The 23,872-nt window shown below is 42.7% G+C and overlaps 1 protein-coding gene across 3 annotated transcripts in view; it reads left to right on the plus strand.

Annotated features, from left to right (window-relative positions):
- Positions 1–3,759: 3,759 nt before the first annotated feature.
- The window catches only part of LOC136399334 (zinc finger protein 91-like), a 944,498-nt gene continuing 924,385 nt past the window's right edge, over positions 3,760–23,872 (plus strand). For 2 of the 3 annotated variants that reach the window (XR_010750139.1, XM_066374391.1), the window contains exons 1-3: positions 3,760–3,894; positions 6,645–6,848; positions 20,029–20,170. Coding sequence is in view for 2 of the 3 variants with exons in the window: in XM_066374391.1 (XP_066230488.1) it covers positions 6,834–6,848; positions 20,029–20,170 (157 nt within the window). In the remaining variant the exon portion in view is untranslated. Of the gene's footprint in view, positions 3,912–6,644; positions 6,849–20,028; positions 20,171–23,872 lie in introns of all 3 variants that reach the window. The other variant, XM_066374392.1, reaches the window with a different exon arrangement.

Genomic DNA, 23,872 nt, shown 5'->3' on the forward strand with positions numbered 1-23,872 from the left:
TCTGTCCCTATCTATCCCTCTCTCTGACTCTCTGTCCCTGTAAAAAAATAAACAATAATAATAGTTTATATAATGCAGTAAGTACACTAAAACATATGATTGCACCAGAATTTGTCTACAATTTCAAAATAGAACATATTAAAACACTTATTTTAATCATAAAATTTGCACAAAACGTATTTAAATTCTATTCAGGCAAAAATTTGCATTTGTAGCTCTTGCGTTTGTGTACTTGTTGAGGACAATCTTGTTTGATGCTCCAGTAGTAGTCTGCTATCACTAACAGCTCCAAGATTTTTGGGAAACTTATCAAGGTGACTTTTTAGGAAGTGAATCTCAGTGCTCATGTTACATCCAATGTCATGGAAAACCAACAGCATCCTTTGAACTAGAAGTTCATAGTTTTCTGCTTTTTTGTTGCCAAGGAAGATCTTTGTAACTGCCACAAAAGACTTCCATGCTGCTTTCTCCTCCTTACTCATCTTCCTTGCAAATTCTTCATCACATATGAGGGTTCAAATTTGAGGTGCATCGAATACATCTGCTTTTATTTTCTGGAAAGACAAGGCAGGAAAAGCAGAAATAGTATGTTGAAAACATTCACTTTCTCTATTCAAAGCCTAAACAAACTGCTTCATTAAGCCAAGTTTGATGTGAAGTGGGGGGGGGGGGGGATGATCCTGTCTCGATTAACCAAAGGTTTATTCACAATATTTTGCATTTCTACTTCCAGAGCTTCATGTTTCAGCCACTCCTTCTGTGTCCAGTGTTTCTCCCAAGATCAGCTGTCCCACAAACACAGAAAGCAAGGATACTTCATGAAACCTCTCTGTTGTCCTAGCAGGAAATTTACCATTTTAAGATCCACACAAATGATCCAGTTATGCTTCTCATACTTCAGTAAGTGAAGAACAATTTTTATGTCATTATAATCTTCTCGCAGATGAGTTGAATAACCAATTGGAAACACTGCATAAACATTACCATTGTGTAGGAGAACACATTTCAGACTCCATTTAGAGCTGTCAAGAAATAGCCGCCATTCTGTTGGACTATAAGTGGTAACACCTAGCTGGCTGAGAAGACTACTGATATCATGATAGTAAACAAAGTGTTTCTCTTCAGAAAAAAAAATCCACAAAAATTTGTTCATGCTTCCTGAAATGGGATACTTTAGCTGACCGGTGAAGTACATTCTTTTCTTGAAGCCTGGAGGCTAATAACTCAGCTGCTTTCTTTGACAGGCCCAAATCTCTTACTAAGTCATTCAGTTCGGGTTGGCTAAACTGCTGAGGGGTTAATGACTGCTTGGCATCAGAAGAAGACCCTTCAGATTCTACAACCATTTCCTCATGCATCTCATCAAAATACACTTGATCACCATGTTCACTTTCTTTATCCTTAGAATAAATAAAACCATTGAAAACTGGAAGTGGGAGTGTCTCAGAGTGTGGGATAAGTCGTATTGCTGAAGGAATATTAGGATATGCAATCATATACTGTTTTGTTCTTGTCAATGCCCTTTGTATGGATCAGACAGAAATAACAGGGGAATTTGAAAATAGGCAATATATGCACGTGTCACAAATGATGAAATATCACGTCTTTGATGTTGAAGTGTGTAACAGCCACATATATAATGGATGATGTCAGGACTATTCTTACATTTACAGCTACTTGAAGAAGCCATGATTCAATCTTAAAACAAAATAAGAGGGTGTTTTATCAGATAATAACTTTTACATTTTAAAACAACTACAGCGTGCGGAGGACCCGGGTTCGATTCCCGGCCAGGGCACACAGGAGAAGTGCCCATTTGCTTCTCCACCCCTCCGCCGCGCTTTCCTCTCTGTCTCTCTCTTCCCCTCCCGCAGCCAAGGCTCCATTGGAGCAAAGATGGCCCGGGCGCTGGGGATGGCTCTGTGGCCTCTGCCTCAGGCGCTAGAGTGGCTCTGGTCGCAATATGGCGACGCCCAGGAGGGGCAGAGCATCGCCCCCTGGTGGGCAGAGCGTCGCCCCATGGTGGGCGTGCCGGGTGGATCCCGGTCGGGCGCATGCGGGAGTCTGTCTGACTGTCTCTCCCCGTTTCCAGCTTCAGAAAAATGAAAAAAAAAAACCAAAAAAAAAAAACCAACAACTACAATTATGTAAAAGCGATGTTTGTAAAACATTAATTGTCTTGTGATTATGTTCAATCTAAGAGTCGTTGCCCTTTAACTCCAATTTAAAAACCAATGCATGCCATTAACTGTAACAATAAGAAATTAAATTTGCATAAAAACCAGAGCATGCACCAAAAAACGGATGTTAGATTTGGGTCAGTGATGCAGAAATATATAGAAAAAGTTCTAAAGCCTCATGTATCAGAAAATGAGAAAAAAAATTTTAATTCAATCTGTGAAAGGTTATTATGGCATAAAGTTTGGAAAAAAATCTTTCAATTTTAGGAATTCGGGTATTGATCGACTTACGACCTATGCTACTTAAGATCATTCGACTTTATGACCACAATCGCTAGCCATGACTGCTCTGCATCTGGCAGTGCAAGCGTTGTCCAGCTGGGCATATGACAGTGCAGACCAGCTTCTGGCAGCACTACCATCTCGGTGTGCACCATTTCAACTGTTATACCAGACTCAGTACAGCAATTTGTGTTTTGTGTCTTGGATATTTTTCATAAAACCCCTCCCAAGATGTTTACCAAGAGGAAATTGTCTTTGTCTCGCCTCAGCCTGCCAAGAAGTAAATGTTTATATATTTTGATATGTTTTGCAATTGGGAAAATGTTTTTTATGGTATTTTTTACACCTGTATTTTTGTATGCACCTGTATTTTGTAATTTTGTATGTTTTGCAAATATTAAACCAGTTGTACTGGTAATGCAGTGTTTTACTTAAACGTGATGAATGTAAAAATAAGAAACAAAATGGTGTAGAGATGATACAAATGGCATAAAATGAACAAAGAAAATTATATAACAATAATGAAAGAAAATTATGATAAAATATGACTTAAATATTTTTATAACATCATTTCACAGTACTATACATTTAGCCTACTCAATTTACGACCAAATTGTGTTATGATGGGTTTGTCTGAACCAATTGTGGTCATAAATCGAGCACTGGCTGGAACGACTAAGTTTAAACCAGGGTCTCAAACTCGCGGCCCACGGGCCGCATGCGGCCCGCCGAACAATTTTGTGCGGCCCACAGACTAATCCACGAAGTTCAAAATATTTTGGATAAAATTAAGTAAGTCTAGGGGCCTACTTGTATTTTTCATTTCTCTAGCATCCTAGCTAGATATTAGCTTAGTTAACAGCAGTTGTGATGCGAACTACAGTTTCTGGTCGTTTTGTGACACTGAGTAAACTGCATGTACGATTGTGCTTGTTGTACTGATTTTTTTTTGTTTTCAACTGCAGTGAGAAAAGTGTTGTGTAATAGTTGCCTTTTGTAGACCTAGTGCGGCCTGCCGAACGGCTGTGATCTCGTTCTGCGGCCCACATGCTGAGTTGAGTTTGAGACCCCTGGTTTAAACCAACACAGAAGAAAAGGCTATAACCAGTGAGAGCAGCATAATGGAGTCAGGCCCTGCCCCCGCTCCCGCCCCTCTCCATTTTGTCCTTCAGTTATAGACCCGCCTCCTATCACAACCCGCCAATTGCAGAAGCGCTCATTCAGGCAATAATCCCCGGGTGGGGGTGGGGTGGGGGTGAAGCAATGCGCAGGCGCAGGTTGTTACAGACAGGAAGAGGTTAGAGCGAAGATCACGCGGGATCTGGAGGGCGACTTCCCGATTTAAAGTTGACCCTCTCGGTCCCCATCCGTCCACGCGGGGAGCCACAGGGTCGCTGCGGACGCCGAGAGCCCCGCTCCCGAGTCCCCAGCGGTGAGTGCGGAGTCCCGGTGAGAGGCCCCGAGCCTGCCCGCTTCGCTGCTGGGTGGGGGCTCCGCTTCGGTTTCCGAGGAAATTCTGAGGCCGCCCTGCGCGTGTACCCCCACCATCGGGCGTGGGACACCCCCTGCCACGTGGTGTCCTGCCTCGGTCCCGAGGGGGCAGCCCCCCCACCGCCCACGCTGTTTAAATTCCCGAGAGACGGACGCGGACAGTGTGGCCGCACCCCGCTGGGCCTGGTGATCTGCGGACCCCCTCCTGAGACCCCACCCCATTTAATCAGAGGCCGGGGTCAGGAAGAGCACACTCTCCATGGGGCAGGGATTCGGGCGAGAACGCGGGGTCCCCAGGAGAGCTCCTGGCCCCGCGCGGGGAGGGCTGTGTGGGAGCGGCGACAGCGAAGGGGCCCCGGGGACGCGCAGAGCGGGCTGGGAGGGGTCAGGGGACGGAGAGAGACACGGGAGCGGAGGAGAGGTCAGTGAGGGGCCATGAAGAGACGGCCACGTGGAGGTGCGGGGGGGACGAGACCGCGACGGGGAGAGTGACAGTAACCGGGGAGAGAAGCGCGAGGGGGAGAAAAGGGAGAAACCCCGAGGAGGGTAGAGGGGACCAGAGAGAAGGGCGAGCAGGGAGGGGGCTGGTGAGCAGAAGGAAGGAAAATAAATTTTTTTTGTCCCAATGGATTTACCTCTTTTATTACACGTCTCACATTTAATTCATTAAAAAAAACTCTGATGATGAATCTTTGAATATGTCCTTTCTTGTAGTGATTAATACCTTTTAAAATAAGCATTGGTGATATCTCATAAGCACAGCTTATAATTGTATTTTTCTCCCTCCCTTAAGTGAAAAGCAGGGAGGCATGCACCCGCATTAGGATCCACCCTGTAGGCTCACTAGGGGTGCTCTGTCCATATAGGGTTGTTGCTCTTTAGTCGATTTACTTTAGTGTGGAGCTATTCTAGCGCCTGAGGTGAGGCCATGGAGCCATCTTCAGTGTCTGGGGCCACCTTGCTTCAATAAAGGTCTGGCTGCTGGAGAGGAAGAGAAAGATCTATTGAAGGGAGAGGGGGAGGGGTGGAGAAGCAGATGGTCACTTAGCCTGTGTACTAGTACCAGGAAATGAACCCAGGACTTCCACACACGGTGCCAACGCTCTACAGCTGAGCCCACTTGCCAAGGCCATTACCAAAACTTATTCTTTGCCAAATGTGACGCAGTCTCAACTTTTTAAATCTTTAATCCTAGGAGTCATTTCATTAAAATGATTCCATATTGTTTTCCTTTTAAATATATTGTGTCAAGTTTAAATTCAGAGCCTTACATACTTCCTAGTGTCTATCATATGTTGAAAGAGCCATTGGTATTTAGGCTATTTCACTGTGCACATGGTAGGGATGTCTGATCTTAGCAGTCAGAGCCTTGTGTCTTGAGTTCATCAAATGTTCAGCCACTTTTTCGTTTTTTCATTGTCTGTTGAATAAGTGACTTAAAGGGTGAAACTACCCTCATAGTATCCAAAAGTGTGAGGTGCTTTTTCTGATACCCATCAGCCAGAGCTGCTGAAAACAGCTCTGGAGGAGCAATGCAGGGACCACTGCAGACCTGCAGAACCACAACTTAGATTGAAGCCCTCATCCCCATGGGATCTGTGTGCTCATTAAAGCTAAAGCATTACATTCTGCGGTCTGAGTACATGGCTTGATTTTGAAAGAAGGACATCACCTCCACCATCCTCCTAAAACTTGGGAGAGCTGCTCTGGATGGAGCAGCATTGTTTTGTTTAGTTCTTTATTCAATTTAGAGAGTAGCTAGGGAGAGAGAAGGAAGGGAGGAGCAGGAAGCATCAACTCATATGTGCCTTGATCAGGCAAACTCAAGGTTTTGAACCTGCGATCTCAGTGTTCCACGTCTACACTTTATCCACTGCGCCACCACAGGCCAGGTAGCATTGTTGTTATGAGCTGCTCCAGGTGATTGCAGGGTGAGCCCAGGAATTAGCTGGAAGGATCCTGGAAACATTTGCTTTCTGGGGTTTTTTTTTGTTTGTTTATACGAAAAATTTTAGTTGGAAGTAATGAAGGAATCCTGACCGGTGGTTTTGCAGTGGATAAAACGTCAGACTGGGATGCTAAGGACCCAGGTTAAAACCCTGAGGTCACTGGCTTGAGCACTGACTGGGTTGCTGGCTTTAGTGTGGGATCATAGACATGAAACCATGGTCACTGGCTTGAGCCTAGAGTTTGATGCCTTGAAGCCCAAGGTTGCTAGGTTGAGGCCAAGGGTGCTGGCTTGAGCAAGAGTCATTCGCTCTGCTTTAGTCCTCCCCTTCCCTATCATAGCACATATGAGAAAGCAATAAATGAACAGCTACAGAGCCACAATAAAGAATTGATGCTTCTCATCTCTCTCCTATCTGTCCTTATCTGTCCCTCTATGTCACATCAAAAAAATGTCACAGAAGTAGAAGTGGGTACAGCAAACAGGTTTTAGAGGCAAAAGAGAAACTTTGGAATCTTAGGAGAGACACACGCAAAGGTAAGTGGGGAGGCACAGACATGCTCCAGAGAGGAGAGCACCCGGGATGTATTAGTGAGAGTGGGGAGCAGGGACAGTCAGGGGAGGGAAGAGGGTGTTGTGTTGGGTTTGGACATTCAGGAGAACAGCGCCCGTTCTCATTACTGTAGGAATGTGTGGACAGATAGGTGAAGACAGGAAAATAATACAGTGTGGTCTCCCTGCAGGGGCACTTTTGGCTGACTCCAGTGAGGACGGACAGGAGAGTGACATTTTCAGGTCTTTCTGTCTGTGACTGTGGTGAAAGTGGATAGAGGGGCTGTGTGAACACCTGTGGTGACACATTCTCGAATGCAGACTTGACTCCTCAACTTATTGTTGCCTGAGAAAACAAGCAGGAGCTGGACCAGGACAGAATGGCTGCTTCTCAGGTAAGCGATGTGTCCTGGGCAGAGGCTGTTTGCTTTTCCTCCTAACTTCAGTGGATTTAGGACCCTCACCCTATAGTTCTCTAATTCTGATGTTCCTGCCTAGTGATGCTATTTCATTTACTTATTTTTTAAATTTCATTTATGTATTTTAGATGGTATAAAGAAAGATGGAGGCAGAGAAAGAGGGGGGAGAAGTGGGGAGCATCAACTTGTAGTAGGGGCTTCCCTTATGTGCCTTGACTGGGGAAGCCCTGGGTTTCGAACCAGCAACCTCAGCATTCTAGGTTGACGATTTATTGACTGTGCCACCAGTCAGGCTCTTTTTCTTTTTCTTTTTTTTTTAATGTTTATTTTATTGATTTCAGAGAGAGTCAGGGAGAGAACTAGAGAGAGGCAATAACATTGATCTGTTTCTATACGTACCCTGGACAGGGATCAAACCAGCAACCTCTGCACTTCAAGACCATGCTCTAACCTACTGAGTTATCCAGCCAGGGCCCAGGCTCTTTTAATTGAGAGGGTCAGCAGCTTATATACTTCCCTCCTTTGTCCCAGAGCCTTCTGTGCCTTCTCTCCATCCAGGCTCCTGAAGTCATGAATAATTCCCACCATGAACTAACTACTTTACATAACTATTATTTACAAAATTTAATTTAACAGGGTGACATTGATCAACAAGTATATATAGGTTTCAAGTAAACACCTCCACAGCATTTGATCTATTGATTATGTTGTATTGCCATCACCTGAAGTCAAATCATTTTCTGTCACCTTATATTTGTCTTTCCTCTTTATACCCTTCCCCACACCCCTCCCCTTATTCTTCTCCCCCTCCTCCCCTCCTCCTGGTAACCACTTTTATCTGTCTGTGTCCATGAGTCTCAGTTTTACATCCCACCTATCTGAGGAAACAGTTCTTAGCTTCCACTGATATACTTACTGCACTCTGGATAATGTTCTCAGGGTCCATCCATGTTGTCATAAGTGACACTATCTCATCATTTCTTATGGCTGAGTAGTAATCCATTGTGTATGTGTACCACATCATCTTTATCCTATCCTCTATTGAAGGACACTTTGGTTGTTTCCATGTCTTGGCCACTGTGATTTACGTGGTGATGGACATGGAGCTGCATGTGTCTTTAACTATGAATGTTTTTGAGTTTTTGGTGTAGATACCCAGTAGAGAAATGGCCTGGTCTTGGTAGTTCTATTCTTAATGTTTTGAAGCCCCTCCATACTTTCTTCCACAATGGCTGTATGAGTTTCCATTCCTATCAGAAGTGAATGAAGGTTCTTTTTTCTCTACAGCCTCTCCAATACTTGTTATTACCTGTCTTGTTGATAGTAGTGAATCTAATAGGTGTGAGATGGTATGTCATTAGTTTTTTGTTTATTTAAACGTTTTTTCCCCCCCTTTTTTTTCTTTCAGATTTTTATTTATTCATTTTATAGAGGAGAAAGAGAGAAGGTTGGAAGAGTAGGAAGCGTCAACTCCCATATGTACCTTGACCAGGCAATCTAGGGTTTTGAACCAGCGACCTCATGGTTCCAGGTGGAAGCTTTATCCACTGAGCTGCCATAGGTCAGGCTGTCGTTGTAGTTTTGATTTGCATTTCCCAACTAGCTAGTGAAGATGAGGATCTTTTCATATATCTGTTGGCCATTTGTATGTCTTTTTAGGAGGAATGTATGTTCAGGTCCTCTCCCTATTTTTTAATTGAATTGTTTGCTTTTTTGTTACTGAGCTTTGTGAGGTCTTTATTTTGGCTATTAATGCCTAATAGGAGCTGTTGTTTTAAAGTCTCATCTCCCATTTAATTTGTTGCCTATTTGTTGTCAGTTTCTTCTGCTGTGTAGAAGCTTTTTAGTTTGATACAGTCTTACTCATTTATTTTTGCCTTTACTTCCCTTGCCGTTGGGGTCAAGTACATAAATTGCTCTGTATGGCCAAGGTTTGTGAGTTTAGTACCTATGTTTGTTCTATGTAATTTACTGTTTCAGCTCTTTGTTTAGTTCTTTGATTTATGTCCAATTACTTTATGTGCAGGGGGATAAAAATGTTTAATTTTATTGCATGTGGCTTTTTAGTTTTCCCAGCACCATTTATGAAAAGGCTTTCTTTTCTCCATTGTGTATTTTTGGCTCCTTTAATGAAGATGAGTTTTACATATGTGTGTGTGTGTGTGTGTGTGTGTGCGCGCGCGCACGCGTGTGGTTTTATTTCTGGGCTCACGATTCTTTTTCATTTGTCTGTGAGTATATTTTTCTACCCGTATTATCTATTTTTATTATCATGGCTCAGTAGTATAATTTGAAGTCAAATATTGTAATACCTCTGGCTTCATTCTTTTTTTTCCTCAGGATTGCTTTTATTCAGTTTTATTTTAAGGATACATTCAAACTTGGTGAATTTTTGTTTCAATTTTCAAAAAAATATCTTGGGGATATTAATGAGGATTGCATTAAATTTGTATATTCCTTTTAGGCCCTGGCTGGTTGGCTCAGTGGGAGAGCGTCGGCCTGGCGTTCAGGAGTCCCAGGTTCGATTCCTGGCCAGGGCAACACAGGAGAAGCGCTCATCTGCTTCTCCACCCCTCCCCCTCTCCTTCCTCTCTGTCTCTCTCTTCCCCTCCCACAGCCAAGGCTCCATTGGAGCAAAGTTGGCCCGGGCGCTGAGGATGGCTCTATGGCCTCTGCCTCAGGCACTAGAATGGCTCTGGTTGCAACAGAGCAACGCCCCTAATGGGCAGAGCATCGCCCCGTGGTGGACATGCTGGGTGGATCCCGGTTGGGCTTATGCGGGAGTCTGTCTGCCTCCCCGTTTCCAAATTCAGAAAAATACAAAAAAATAAAAAAATAAAAATTTGTATATTCCTTTGAGTGATATGACCGTTTTAACTATGTTGACCCTTCCCATCCATGAACATGGAATTTCTTTAAATAATCCGTTGTAGTTTTATATATATAGCAATATAGCAACTTTACTTCATTTATTAAGTTTCTTCCAAGGTATAATATTTTATGTTGCATTGTAAGGGGGATTTTTTTTTTTTTTAATTTATTTATTTATTTATTTTTTTATAATTTTTTTTTTTTTTTCTTTTCATTTTTTCTGAAGCTGGAAACAGGGAGAGACAGTCTGACAGACTCCCGCATGCGCCTGACCGGGATCCACCCGGCACGCCCACCAGGGGCAACGCTCTGCCCACCAGGGGGCGATGCTCTGCCCATCCTGGGCGTCGCCATGTTGCGACCAGAGCCACTTTAGCGCCTGAGGCAGAGGCCACAGAGCCATCTCCAGCGCCCGGGCCATCTCTGCTCCAATGGAGCCTTGGCTGCGGGAGGGGAAGAGAGAGACAGAGAGGAAAGCGCGGCGGAGGGGTGGAGAAGCAAATGGGCGCTTCTCCTGTGTGCCCTGGCCGGGAATCGAACCCGGGTCCTCCGCACGCTAGACCGACTCTCTACCGCTGAGCCAACCGGCCAGGGCGGGATTTTTTTTTTTAGTTCCTTTTCTGGAGTTTCATTGTTGCCATATATGAAAGCAATAAACTTTTGTATGTTGATTTTTTATCCTGCGACTTTACTGCGTTGGTTTATTGTTTTTACTTTACTTGGTGCTGTTTTTTGGGTTTTCTTCTTTCTTTCTATTTTCTTCAGTGAGAAGAAGGGGAGGCAGAGACTGACTCCTGTATGCCCCTGACCAGGATGCAACCAGCAAGCCCACTAGGGGGCGATGCTCTGCCCATCTGGGGTCCTTGCTTCATTGCAACTGGAGCCATTATTTAGCACCTGAGGTGGAGACCATAGAGCCATCCTCAGTGCCTAGTGCCAACTCACTCCAATTGAGCCATGGCTGCAGGAGGCAAAGAGGGGCGAGTGAGAGGGCATAAGGTGGAGGAGCAGATGGGTGCATCTCCTGTGTGCCCTGACAGAATTGAACCTGGGACTTCTATATGCTGGATGAACGCTTTACCACTGAGCCAGCCGGTCAGGGTGTTGGGTGTCATATCATCTGGAATAATGATACTGTTTCTTCTTCTTTCCCATATGAATGCCTTTTATTTCTTTCTCTTCCCTGATCTGACTAAAATTTCCAGTGGAGAGACTGAGCACCATTGTGTAGTTGCTGATTTTAGTAGAAAAGCTTTCAGTTTTTCTCCATTTAGTATGATATTAGCTGATGGTTTGTCATATATGGCATTTATTACATTGAGATACTTTTTTTCCAATTTTATTGAGTGTTTTAAATATAAAGGGATGTTGTATCTTACTGAATGGCATTTCTGCATCTATTGATAGGATCATATGATTTTTCTTTGTTTTGTTGATATGGTGTGTTATGTAAAAGACTTAAGTATATTAAACCATCTTTGTGCTTCTGGAATGAATCCCCCTTCATTAAGACGTATTATTTTTTTAATGTGTTATTGTTTTCGAGTTACTAGTATTTTGTTTAGGATTTTTACATCAGTATTCATTAGAGATATTGGTCTGTTGTTTTCTCTTTAGTTTTGTACTATCCTTGCTGGGTTTTGGTAACATGATATTGTTGATCACATAAAATGTGTTAAGGAGTAATGGTGCTGTTTCTGTTCTTTGGAAGAATTTGAGATTCATAGGAACCAAATCTTTGAATGTTTGGTAGAATTCTCTAGTTTAGTCATCTGGTCCTGGACTTTTATTTCTGGAAAGAATATTTTTTGGGGCAGGTGATGAAGACAAAGAGTGACAGATAGGGACTGACACTCAGGAAGGAGAGAGAGAAGAAGCATCAGTCCTTTGTTGTGGCTCCTTAGTTGTTCATTGATTGCTTTCTCATATGTACATAGAGCAGGGGGCTAGAGCAGGAGCGAATGACCTTAGGGCTCAAGCCAGTGACCGTGGATCATGTCTAACAACCAGCATGAGCCAGTAACCCCATGCTCAAGCTCCTCAGCTCCTGTTCAAATTGGATGACGTCACACTCAAGCCAGTGACCTCAGGGATTCAAACCTGGGTCCTCTGCATTCCAGTTCAAACTTTATCCAGTGTGACACCCTTGTCAGGTTTTTGGGAGGCTTTTATAGTTCTTTCTATTTCCTCCCTGCTTATGGGTCTATTTAGGTTTTCCACTTTTTTGTTGCTCAATTTGGAAAGATTGTATAGTTGTAGGAATTCATCTACGTTGTTGAATTTGGTGGCAAAAAATCTTTCATAGTATTGTAGTATGATCTTTTTTTATGTATGACTTCTATGGTAATATCTCATCTTCCATTTCAGATTTGTTTTATATGAGCGCTTTCTTTTTTTAACTTCGTGAATCTAACCAGTGGTTTGTCAATTCTACTGATCTTTTATAAAATCATCTATTTGTTCCATTTATTTTTTCTATACATTTTCTATTTTATATTTCTTTTTGTTCTGCTTTAATTAATACTAATTTACTTTTCCACTGACTTTGTGTTTTTTTGTTCTTCTTCTTCTAGTTACTTAAGGTGTGATATTAGGTTGTCTACTTTAGATCTTTTATGTTTCTTTATATAAGACTGCAATGATGTGAACTAATACCTTATTATTTTTTTGTGATAGAGACACAGAAAGCAATAGATAGGGACAGACTGACAGAAAGGGAGAGAAATGAGAAGCATCAATTTTTCATTGCAGCAACTTAGTATTTCATTGATTGCTTTCTTGTATGTGCCTTACCGCGAGGCTCAGACAGACCAAGTGACCCCTTTCTCAAGCCAGCAACCTCAGGGTTTTGAACCTGGGTCCTATGCATGCCAGTACAATGCTTTACCCACTGTGCCACCACAGAGCAGGCTAAATTCTATTTTCAAAGCCTTATGATCAGAGTATATCTTTGGTATAATTTCAGTCTTGAATTTGTTAATGTTAGTTTGAGGCCCAACATATGGTTTTATTCTTGAGAATGTTATATGCACACTGGAGATGAATGTATAATCTGATGTTTTGGGATGAAATGTTCTGTAAATATTTATTTATTATCTCCATTTGGTCCAGTGTGTCATTAGAGATGAATATTATGAATATTTCTTTTTTTTTTTTTTAACAGGGACAGAGAGAGAGTCAGAGAGAAGGATAGACAGGGACAGACAGACAGGAATGGAGAGAGATGAGAAGCATTAATCATTAGTTTTTTGTTGTGAGACCTTAGTTGTTCATTGATTGCTTTCTCATATATGCCTTGACCGTTGGCCTTCAGCAGACCGAGTCAGCAACCTTGGGTCCAAGCTGGTGAGCTTTGCTCAAACCAGATGAGCCCGCACTCAAGCTGGCAACCTCTGGGTCTCAAACCTGGGTCCTCTGCATCCCAGTCCAACGCTCTATCCGCTGCACCACCGCCTGGTCAGGCTCTTTTTTTTTTTTTTTTTTTGCATTTTTCTGAAGCTGGAAACAGGGAGAGACAGTCAGACAGACTCCCGCATGCGCCCGACCGGGATCCACCCGGCACGCCCACCATGGGGCGATGCTCTGCCCACCAGGGGGCGATGCTCTGCCCATCCTGGGCGTCGCCATGTGGCGACCAGAGCCACTCTAGTGCCTGAGGCAGAGGCCACAGAGCCATCCCCAGCGCCCGGGCCATCTTTGCTCCAATGGAGCCTCGGCTGCGGGAGGGGAAGAGAGAGACAGAGAGGAAGGCACGGCGGAGGGGTGGAGAAGCAAATGGGCACTTCTCCTGTGTGCCCTGGCCGGGAATCAAACCCGGGTCCTCCGCACGCTAGGCCGACGCTCTACCGCTGAGCCAACCGGCCAGGGCCCGCCTGGTCAGGCTCTTTATTAATTTTCTATTTGTATGATCTATCAAAAGGCATCAATAATGTGTTGAGATATCCATGCATGTCTGTTTTTTGTCTGCTTCTATTTTAAGATCAGTTAGTAGATTTCTTACATATTCTGGTGCTTTCTGATTCAGTGCATATAAAGAATTGTTATGTCTTCTTGATACAATGTCCCCTGTATCATTATGAAATGTCCATCTGTGTCTATGGTTACCGTTGTTGTCTTGGTAGTCAGAATTGTCAGATATGAGTATGGATACAACTGTTTTTGTTTGTTTTTTAAGTATTTCTCTTAGCTGATAAGAAGGCATAGAGTCAGGCCCTGGCCGGTTAGCTCAGTGGTAGAGCATCGGCCTGGCGTGCAAGGGGTCCCGGGTTCGATTCCCGGCAAGGGCACACAGGAGATGCGCCTATCTGCTTCTCCACCCCTCCCCCTCTCCTTCCTCTCTGTCTCTCTCTTCCCCTCCCGCAGCCAAGGTTCCATTGGAGCAAAGATGGCCTGGGCGCTGGGGATGGCTCCTTGGCCTCTGCCCCAGACACTAGAGTGGCTCTGGTCACAACAGAGCGACGCCCCGGAGGGGCAGAGCATCGCCCCCGGTGGGCAGAGCGTCGCCCCCTGGTGGGCGTGCCGGGTGGATCCCGGTCGGGCGCATGCGGGAGTCTGTCTGACTGTCTCTCCCTGTTTCCAGCTTCAGAAAAATACAAAAAGAAAATACAAAAAAAAAAAAAAGAAGAAGAAGGCATAGAGTCAGACTCTAGCATGCATATGGCCAGCACTCACCTTGCAAATCCACCAGGGGATGATGCTTTGCTCATCTGGGGCCATTGCTCCATTGTAACTGGAGTCATTTTAGCACCTGATGCGAGGCCATGGAGCTATCCTCAGTGCCAAGGCCAACTTGATCAAGTGGAGCTTTGGCTGCCAGAGGGAGGGAGAGAGAGAGAGAGAGAGAAGGGAGTGGGGTAGGCGTTGAGAAGCAGATGGTCCCTATTCCTATGTGTGGGCCTGTTTGGGTTGAGGTAACTTGGCCTTGTGTTTGCTTCTTAGATTCGAGGCTCTAACTCTTCATAGGCTTGGGAAGTTTTTAACTATTATTTGTTTGAATAGGCTCTCCATCTCATTTTCTCTCTCTTCTTCTAATGATATAACCATTATTCTGATATTGCTTTTTTTTTTTTTTTTTTTGGTTAGAGACAGAGAGAGAGAGACACACACACACACACACACACACACACACACACAGATAGGGACAGATAGACAGCAAGGGAGAGAGATGAGAAGTATCAGTTCTTTGTTGTAGCTTCTTTGTTGTTCATTGATTGCTTTCTCATATGTGCCTTGATTGGAGCTACAACAGAGTAAGTGACCACTTCCTCCAGCCAGTGAATTTTGGGCTTAAGCCAGTGACTGTAGGATCATGTCTACGATCCCATCAATGCTCAAGCCAGCAAACCCACATTCAAGCAAGCGACCATGGTGTTAGAAACCTGGGTCCTCTGTGTCCCAGTCCAACTCTTAATCCACAGTGCCACTGCCTGGTCACACCCTTATAGGTCTTTCTGATGGAGGCCGTCAGTTCTTGAGGTGCTCCCTTATTTTTTTTTTTTTTATTCGTGAGTCTGCTCTCTGTAGCATCTCTAGTTGCCTGTTTTCGGTGTTACTAATTCTCTTTTTTGTCTGCCCTGTTTTATTAGCTAAACTTGTTACCTCATTTTTTACTTCATGTATTGAGTTCTTCATCTCTGTTTGGTTCTTTTATAAAGCTTAAATCTCCTTTGTGAAGTACTCTTTTTATTCAGTAATTAGTTTTTCAGCTCAATAAAAAGCCTATCAGTGTTTTCTTGCAATTTATTGAGATGTTGTAATAACTTCAGTTTAAAATTCTTTGTCTTTTATGTCCAAGATTTTCATGTAGTTGAGATTTCTTTATGGGGATTTTTTATTATCTATCTGAATTACGTCTCTTTCTTGTGTATCCATGGTATTGACTTCTTGTACCTTGGTGGCATTTCTGAGTGGTATTGTTAAGAACTCTAACAAGAAACAACTAGCACTGGCCGGTTGGCTCAGTGGTAGAGTGTCGGCCTGGCATGTGGAAGTCCCAGGTTCGATTCCTGGCCAGGGCACACAGGAGAGGCGCCCATCTGCTTCTTCACCCCTCCCCCTCTCCTTCCTCTCTGTGTCTCTCTTCCCCTCCTGCAGCCGAGGCTCCATTGGAGCAAAAGATAGCCTGGGCATTGGGGATGCTCCATGGCCTCTGCCCCAGGCGCTAGAGTGGCTCTGGTCACAACAGAGCAACGCCCCGGATAGGCAGAGCATGGCCCCCTGGTGGTGTGCCGGGTGGATCCTGGTCGGGCCCATGCGGGAGTCTGTCTGACTGTCTCTCCCCGTTTCCAGCTTCAGAAAAATACAAAAAAAAAAAAAAGAAACAACTAAAAAATGAAAAATTAAAACAAAAGTTATGAAAAATATAAATATTTTATACATAATGATAAGTAAGATGAAAAAGTACAGAAAAGGATGAAAAAGATAAAGGAAAAAATCAAAAACAAAATAATTAAAAAATTAAGATAATAAAATTTAAATCAGAAATGAAAAGAAAAAGAAAAATGAAAGTAAATGAGGAAAAGAAACAAAAGGAAAAATTATTTTGAGGATTGTAAGGTTAACTATATTTCCAGTACGTGCTGCTGTCCTTCAAGTTTTGGCTCTGAGATTCTTGGGAAGATCTTCCCTGAGACCTCCCTGTTAATGATGCAGGCAGGGCCACAGTCATTGTGAGTGTGGCATGTAGTGAGGGTTTTACAGCTTCCGCTATATAGCTTTTCGGTTTTGTGGCTTAAGGTTTTAGCAGTAAAGATTTGGTCTCTGGGTGCTCCTCCCCACAACTCAAGAACCAGGGGACCCAATGTGGTGTAGCTCTATTTCTCAGGTGAGAGAGAGCTAGCTGTGGGGTCTGCCACTGCCACTCTTCCGACCTGTGAGGTGAGCGAGTTGGCATCTGGGAGGCTGGGGTCCTGCACTTTGTCTCAGTGCAGAGAGTGGACTTCAGGCAGACACAGGAAGTGTGGCCGGGACCCTAAGCTCAGCCCACTCCCTCTCCTGCCCCTTAGTTCAGCACCTTCTCATCTGCCTCTCAGCCTCTCTGCCTCTCTTGTCTGAAGGAGGCTCAAGCTTTGTGGACTTCACTCTCCATTTCACAGTAAACAAGACCCAGGCAGCATGGCCCTTTCTCCTTCCAACAGAGCAGCAAAAAAAAAAAAAAACCTGGTCAGGCCGGTTTCTCTCCTCTTCAGAGCTGACAGTGAGTGTGTTTTATCTTCCACAGCCCTTTCAACCCACCTCACCTCAGTCCATTTGGGGTGAGGATCTTTCAGGTGGCCTATAAGCCCAGCTGGGGTTACTGCACTGTGTTGTAGTTGTTCAATTTGTTGAAATTTCAAAGGGAGAGATAGGGGGTATCTCTCATGCCACCATTACTCTCTAATAACTTTTAAATACTAGAAATATCCACTTTGTGACATCAAACTGGGAGGGCAACTGTGTCCAACATCCTTATGAGGATGAGTTAGAGGCCTGAGCATCAATAAGGGAATATAGGCTTTATGTTCTTGTGGTTGTAGCGTCACTTCTGTGGGACAGGATTAAGGAAATGCACCTTCTACGGATCAGAATAACTATAGAAGTTTTAACAAAGAAGAGCAGCTGGAAGAGACTTGCTCACTAGATTGCTGGAAAAGTCTTGCTATTTTAAGGGAGTGTTAAGGAACAGAACGTGAAGGTACATGTTGATGAACATTTGCAAAAATTATTGTTTATGATCATTTTCAGATAATTTCTTTATTAACATTGTGTGCCTACAGTGTCACAGCAGAGCTCTTTGCTAATGTGCATAAAAGTTTTCAAAGAAATTAGAGACAAAAAATCAATTGCTTTAATTTTTTTTTTATTATTGTGGATATACTTCTTGCAACTGTGTTTATTAAAAATGAGTATCACCTGGCCTGGTGGTGGCTCAGTGGGCAGATGATTAGATTAAGACACAGAGAACCCAGGTTCAAAACCATGAGGTCACCAGCTTGAATGTGGGGTAATAGACATGACTCCATGGTATCTTGCTTAAATTACAAAGTTCTCTGGTTTGAATCCCAAGGTTGCTGGATTGCCCTAATGGGTAAGCAAGGGGGTCACCTGCTCTGCTCTAATTCCCCCCCACCCTCATCAATGCACATATCAGAAAGCAATCAAGGAACAACTAAGGAGATGCAACTAACAACTGATGTTTCTCATTTTTCTCTTTTTCTGATGGTCCCTCTCTCTGTCTCAAAAATACTAAAACAAAATGACTATCATTCAAAAGTGATTCATGATACTATAGAATCACAATATTTTTCATTTTATTTTACTTTAAGATTTTTATTAATTCATTTTAGAAAGGAGAGAAAGAGCAAGACAATTCGTAGGGAGAGAGAAGGGGTAGCTGCAGAAAGCATAAAATCCAATGTGTACCTTGATTAGAGAAGCATAGGGTTTTGAACCAGCATCCTCAGTGTTCCAGGTTGATGCTTTTTTCACTGCGCTATGACAGGTCTGAGTCTATCACCTTCAAATTGTACATAATTCTGTTATGTCGGTGTGCATAACATGTTAACATTATTTGAGCTTTTTTTTTTTTTTTTTACAGAGACAGTCAGAGAGAGGGATAGATAGAGACAGACAGATAGGAATGGAGAGAGATGAGAAGCATCAATCATCAGTTTTTTGTTGCGACACCTTGGTTGTTCATTGATTGCTTTCTCATATGTGCCTGGACCTCGGGCCTTTAGCAGACCGAGTAACCCCTTGCTTGAGCCAGCGACCTTGGGTCCAAGCTGGCGAGCTTTGCTCAAACCAGATGAGCCTGTGCTCAAGCTGGCGACCTTGGGGTCTCGAACCTGGGTCCTTCCACATCCCAATCCAATGCTCTATCCACTGCACCACCACCTGGTCAGGCCATTTGAGCTATTTTTTCTTCTTGCTTAAGAAGTTTTTGTTATTATCAGTTATAGAAACTTCTATAACTATAGAAGTTTATGAGGTTTCTTATGAGTATTGGCCAGTGTCTGTACATTTTTTTGAAAAATTATAGACTACGTTTGAAGTAAAACTCAAGATATTTTCTTCACTGTATGTTTGTTTCACAAAGCACTCTCACAGCAAGGGAAGAAATACCTTGTTCTAAGATTACGTATAATAAATTTGTGGTTGCTATGCATCCTATTCTTTGAGAACAACAAATCCATTAAAATTTTAGCTCAAAGTCATGTATACATTTTCCTCCATGTTTTCTTTCTCTGTACTATTCAGGAGTGTGGCACATGGACTGGAGACATTAGTGTCACTGGTAAAAAGAGAGCTTGTTAGAGGTGGAAACACAGGCCCCATCCCAGAACTCCTGAGTGAGAATCAGCATTTTTAGAAAATGGCAGTTCACTGTTGTCCACGTCAAAATTGTGGAAGTACTTAGAGTTCCAACTCATTGTGACTTTTCCACCTGAGAAATATACACAACTGATCATGAGCAATACAAATAGAGCAGTGACAGATCCACATGCCTGTGTTGATACATTTATTCTATTGATAAATTTTACATCAAGAGAGAGGAAAAAGCCATGAACTAGCTGTTTCACTTATTTATTAATTGTTTGATTTCTTGTATGAGCCTTGGCCAGGAATCAAACCTCCCACATTGGTATATCAGAAGAATGCTCTATCCATCTGACCTACCATGTCACAGTGATGCCTTAATTTTAAAATTCCTCTCTTTGGATATTCAACTTTGTGTAGTGGATTTATTGACATGTGTAATCCTCTTTACTCAGTGTTAGAAAATAAATTAGAGAATATTATGGTGTGAAAGATGAAGAAAACAAAAGATGACAAAATATTTTTTAAGAAAGAGCATTGCCTCCTACCCAAGTAGTGGCACAGTAGATTAGGCTCTGACCTGAGACACTGAGGACCCAGGTTCAAAGCCTTGAGGTCACTGACTTAACCCTGGGGTTCCTGGCTTGAATGTCTGATTATAGCCATGGATGCTGTCGAGTCCAAAGGTAGCTGGCTTGAGCAATGGGTCACTGGCTCAGATAGAGGCACCTGGTCAGAGTACGTATCAGAAAGCAGTGAATGAACAAGTAAAAGTCCCAAAGCTTGAGTTCGTGCTTCTCATCTCTCTTAATCGAGTTTGTGTGATCCACTTTCACGCACACCCACTCAGAGAAAATATATATTGCTGTGTGAAAAAGATCTTACTCAATCATTTTCTCTTAGGACAAAACTACTTCTAACCCTGTTTTCATATTGGATGGCATAATGAACTCAGACTGAACTTCTCTTAATGTGTCTTTTCTTCCAGAAACCATTAACCTTCAGGGATGTGACCTTCAGGGATGTGGCTGTAGATTTCTCTCAGGAGGAGTGGGAATGCCTGGTCCCAGCTCAGCGGAAACTGTACATGGATGTGATGTTGGAGAACTACAGGAACCTGGTCTCCCTGGGTGAGGATGACTTCCTTTCTGAGTTTATTCTCTACTTGCAGCTTTTCATTTTCTTCATTAGGGGGAACATGACATGGGAGCATCATCCTTGCAGGTAGACTTTAGATTTGTGCTGTGGTATAGAAACAAAAGCTTCGTGTCTAGAATGAGAATGATTAAGGTGTTTTCAGAAAACAATATTTTGGAAAGTTATTTTGTAGAACATTGTAATCTTGTACCATGTCTTCTCACCTGGGCCCAAAATGAATTAGGAATTCGAGCTGTGAAGGAAAATGATAGTATCCTCCCACCCAGGTAGGTGGGATGAGGAAGCAGATGAGGCAGGGAAGAGATCTAAAGATCACGAAGAAGCCAGTGTGGTTGGGAAGCTGCTGCAGTGGAAAGACCTGTGAGAAGCCCAGGTGTATTCTGGTTGCTGTCAGAGAGGGACAGCTTGTCCTCAACATGTCCCACATTTCGACATCCTCTAGGATAGTGATATTCAACCTTTTTTGAGCCATGGCACATTTTTTACATTTACAAAATCCTGGGGCACACCACCTACCAAAATGACACAAAATGACTCTAACACAGTACATATTATACATATGGTTAATAATATAGTTTCTAAATGTATTTATACTCACTTAGTGTGAAACCTGGGCCTGTTTCAATGAACACAAAAGGGATATCCTGGCAGGAATGGTAGAAAGACACACACGAAGCTCTTCCTCAACAGTTCTCAGTCTCTCTCTGTTTTTAGTTTTTTTTTGTGTGTGTGTGTGTGTGTTTTTTTCTCTCTCTGTTTTTAGTTTTTATCGCAGTCAAGCTTGAGAAGCTCAGCTCACATAGATATGTGGTTGAAAACGAGAGCACTAATAGATACTGGAGCTTTCATCAAGGTTGTGGGTTCAAATCAATTTGGCAAATACTCTCTCTATATAGAGACTGGACAAAATCAATTCTAGAAAATGTTGGGTACTTGTGTAACATCATAATTCCTCAGCGCATCTCTACTGTCAAGATTGAGAAGTTTGCTTTCTAGGTAAGGATTCTGATAAATACTAGAGTTCTCCCTCAGGTTGTGGGTTCAAATCCCATGGTCAGCTGGGTGCAGAGGCCTTTGTTCTGTCTGTTTTGATGGTGTATATAGAGATTTGAGCTCTTTAAGAAGATGACCCTTTAGGAGGCCATATACAATATAGATAACATTGTGATGCATTGTATGTTACCCTTTGCAGGGGCCTCTTTTAAAAAGAAAAAGGTCAAATATCTATATACACCATCAGGATAGACATAAAACCAGCTGAGGCTGAGGCTTCATCTAGTGGTGGCAACATTTACCTCCAGTCCTGACCAGGATTAGAAATCAGGACCATGGGGAGGAGTAGCAGCTTCAACTACTCGCCGAGGCCACACAATGACAAGTGTGTGGCAGCCCGAGCGGGGACCTTCCTGGATGTGGATAAGAGGCAGCCTACTATTGGTTCATCGCTAGTGGTCGAGATGAATCCTAGAAGGTGATTGGTCAGTGAGCATTCACTGTGCCTCCACTCTTCCTGTCGCTGATAGCTGGAGGGATTGTGAGGGGAATGTTTATGTTCGGATGGAGGCGGGCCGTATCCGGCATATGGGACGTAGTTTGGGGACCCATGTTTAATTTCCGCACAGCACACCTGACCATGTCTCACGACACACTAGTGTGCCGCAGCACACTGGTTGAAAAACACTGCTCTAGGACTCTGCTTTTGCTCTAATGACCTCCATCGTCACATTAGCAGTGGGGTCCAAGTCTTCCTCTTGGACTGAGAGCTGCCATGATGACTCCTTTTCCATAGATTTGGGCATCATGGAAAACATGTACATGTACCTAAAGAATTACATGATAAACTATGTTTTCTCATTTAAAGTGTTTTGTTCTGTTTTATTTTGTTTTGTGACAGAAACATAGAAAGGGACATATAGACGGAAAGGGAGAGAGATAAAAAGCATCAGTTCTTTGTTGCAGCACTTTACTTGTTCATTGATTGCTTTTTTTATGCGCCTTAATGGGGGGTTTACAGTAGAGGGAGTGATCCCTTGCTCAAGCCAGCAACCATGGGGTCATGTCTATGATCTTTTGCTCAAGCCAGCAATCCTGTACTGAAGCTTGTGAGCCCTCTCTTCAAGCCAGCAACCTTGGGGTTTTGAACATGGGTCCTTTCTGTCCCCATTTTAGGTCTATCCACTACGCCACTGCCTGATCAGCCCAGATTTATCATTTCTAATCCTGTGCACCTTTCCCACAGGACCCTACAAAGTGTAGACTCAGTGATTTCATCACAACACAAAGTATCTCCCCACAGTGTGAAGATCTAATTCTGTTTTAATTCAAACTGTTCTTCTGCTTAGTATGAATTATTGTTACAGAATTCTGGTCTGGGCTCTGGCACTTTGTCTCAGTAAGAGAGCATCAGCTTGGCATATTCATGTCCTGGGATCAATTCTACTCGGGGCATACAGGGGAAGTGACCATCTGCTTCTCCACTCTATGCCCTTCTCTCTCTTCTTCTCTCTCTTTCTCTTTCTCTCTCCTGAAGCTGTGTCTTTTTTGGTTCCACTGTATTATCCCTGGGTGCTGAGGACGGCTCTGTGGTGTCTCCACCTCCAGCACTAAAAATAGCTCAGTTGTGACTGTGGCCCCAGATGGATAAAACAACAGCCCCAGATGGGGTTTCATGTGCATCACATCGAGGTGCATGCACGAGTCTATCTATCTTTCCTTCTTTATCTTGAAAAAGAAGAAAAAAATATTTCTAGTCTATAATTTTTAATTGTCCCCATTAGAGTAATTTTATGCCTTTATGTATCTCATGGAGTCCTTCGATAGTTACTCCCATAGGCGACCCTAGAGTGTTATCCAGCAGGTAGGAAAGTGTCCACTGTTACCTGTTTTCATCATCACTGTCATTCTGCCTTTTTCTTATACATCTGAGAGCTACTCAGGACTATGTCTTTTGTGTTTTCACTTTTTTATTAGATCTTTGTCACATTTGTGCTTTGGGATTCACAAGTGCTGATACATCATGCTGGAATATTCTCCTTTGGTAAGAAGTGGGATACAGCATTATTAGACACTTCATATTTAGAAAGCGGCTTTGTTCTTTAATTCAAGCTTATTTCAGGCCAAAGCAATGATGAGGTTTTCATTTGCTTTTTCAGCATGTTTCTTTATGGTTTGCTTAATCTGAAATGTTTAAAAATTAGATTAGTCTGTCCACATCTCACTACTTGGTAATGCTTTCTTTATTTGGAAATGGTTATATTTTTAGATGTATTATAGTATACAGATAATTTAAGAGTAGCTGAAATACAGGAAACCAGAAAAAATTTGTCATGTCATTTAAATATCTTTATTTCAATTACACTTGATAGTTATTTTCGAATGATTTAAATGCTTTTTCTAAGAAATTGTTCTGCTATATAATGTCATGATGCAAACATTTTGCTGTTTAAGTGTATACTCAGTTATAAATTGTAGTTAATAGGATTTTTGATCACTGAAACTTTTATATAATTTTCAAAATTCTGAAGATTAATTTTCTGTTCTTGGTTTGCATTTTCTTTTTTATTCAGTTATTATTTTGAACTAGTTTCAGATGTACAGGATACTGGTTAGACCTTAATATACTTTATAAAATCTGAAAGTGTCCCCCATGATGTTTCCAGGATCCCGCATAGTTA

The sequence above is a fragment of the Saccopteryx leptura genome, chromosome 3 (assembly GCF_036850995.1).
Source record: "Saccopteryx leptura isolate mSacLep1 chromosome 3, mSacLep1_pri_phased_curated, whole genome shotgun sequence".
In the NCBI taxonomy this organism is placed as follows: Eukaryota; Metazoa; Chordata; class Mammalia; order Chiroptera; family Emballonuridae; genus Saccopteryx; species Saccopteryx leptura.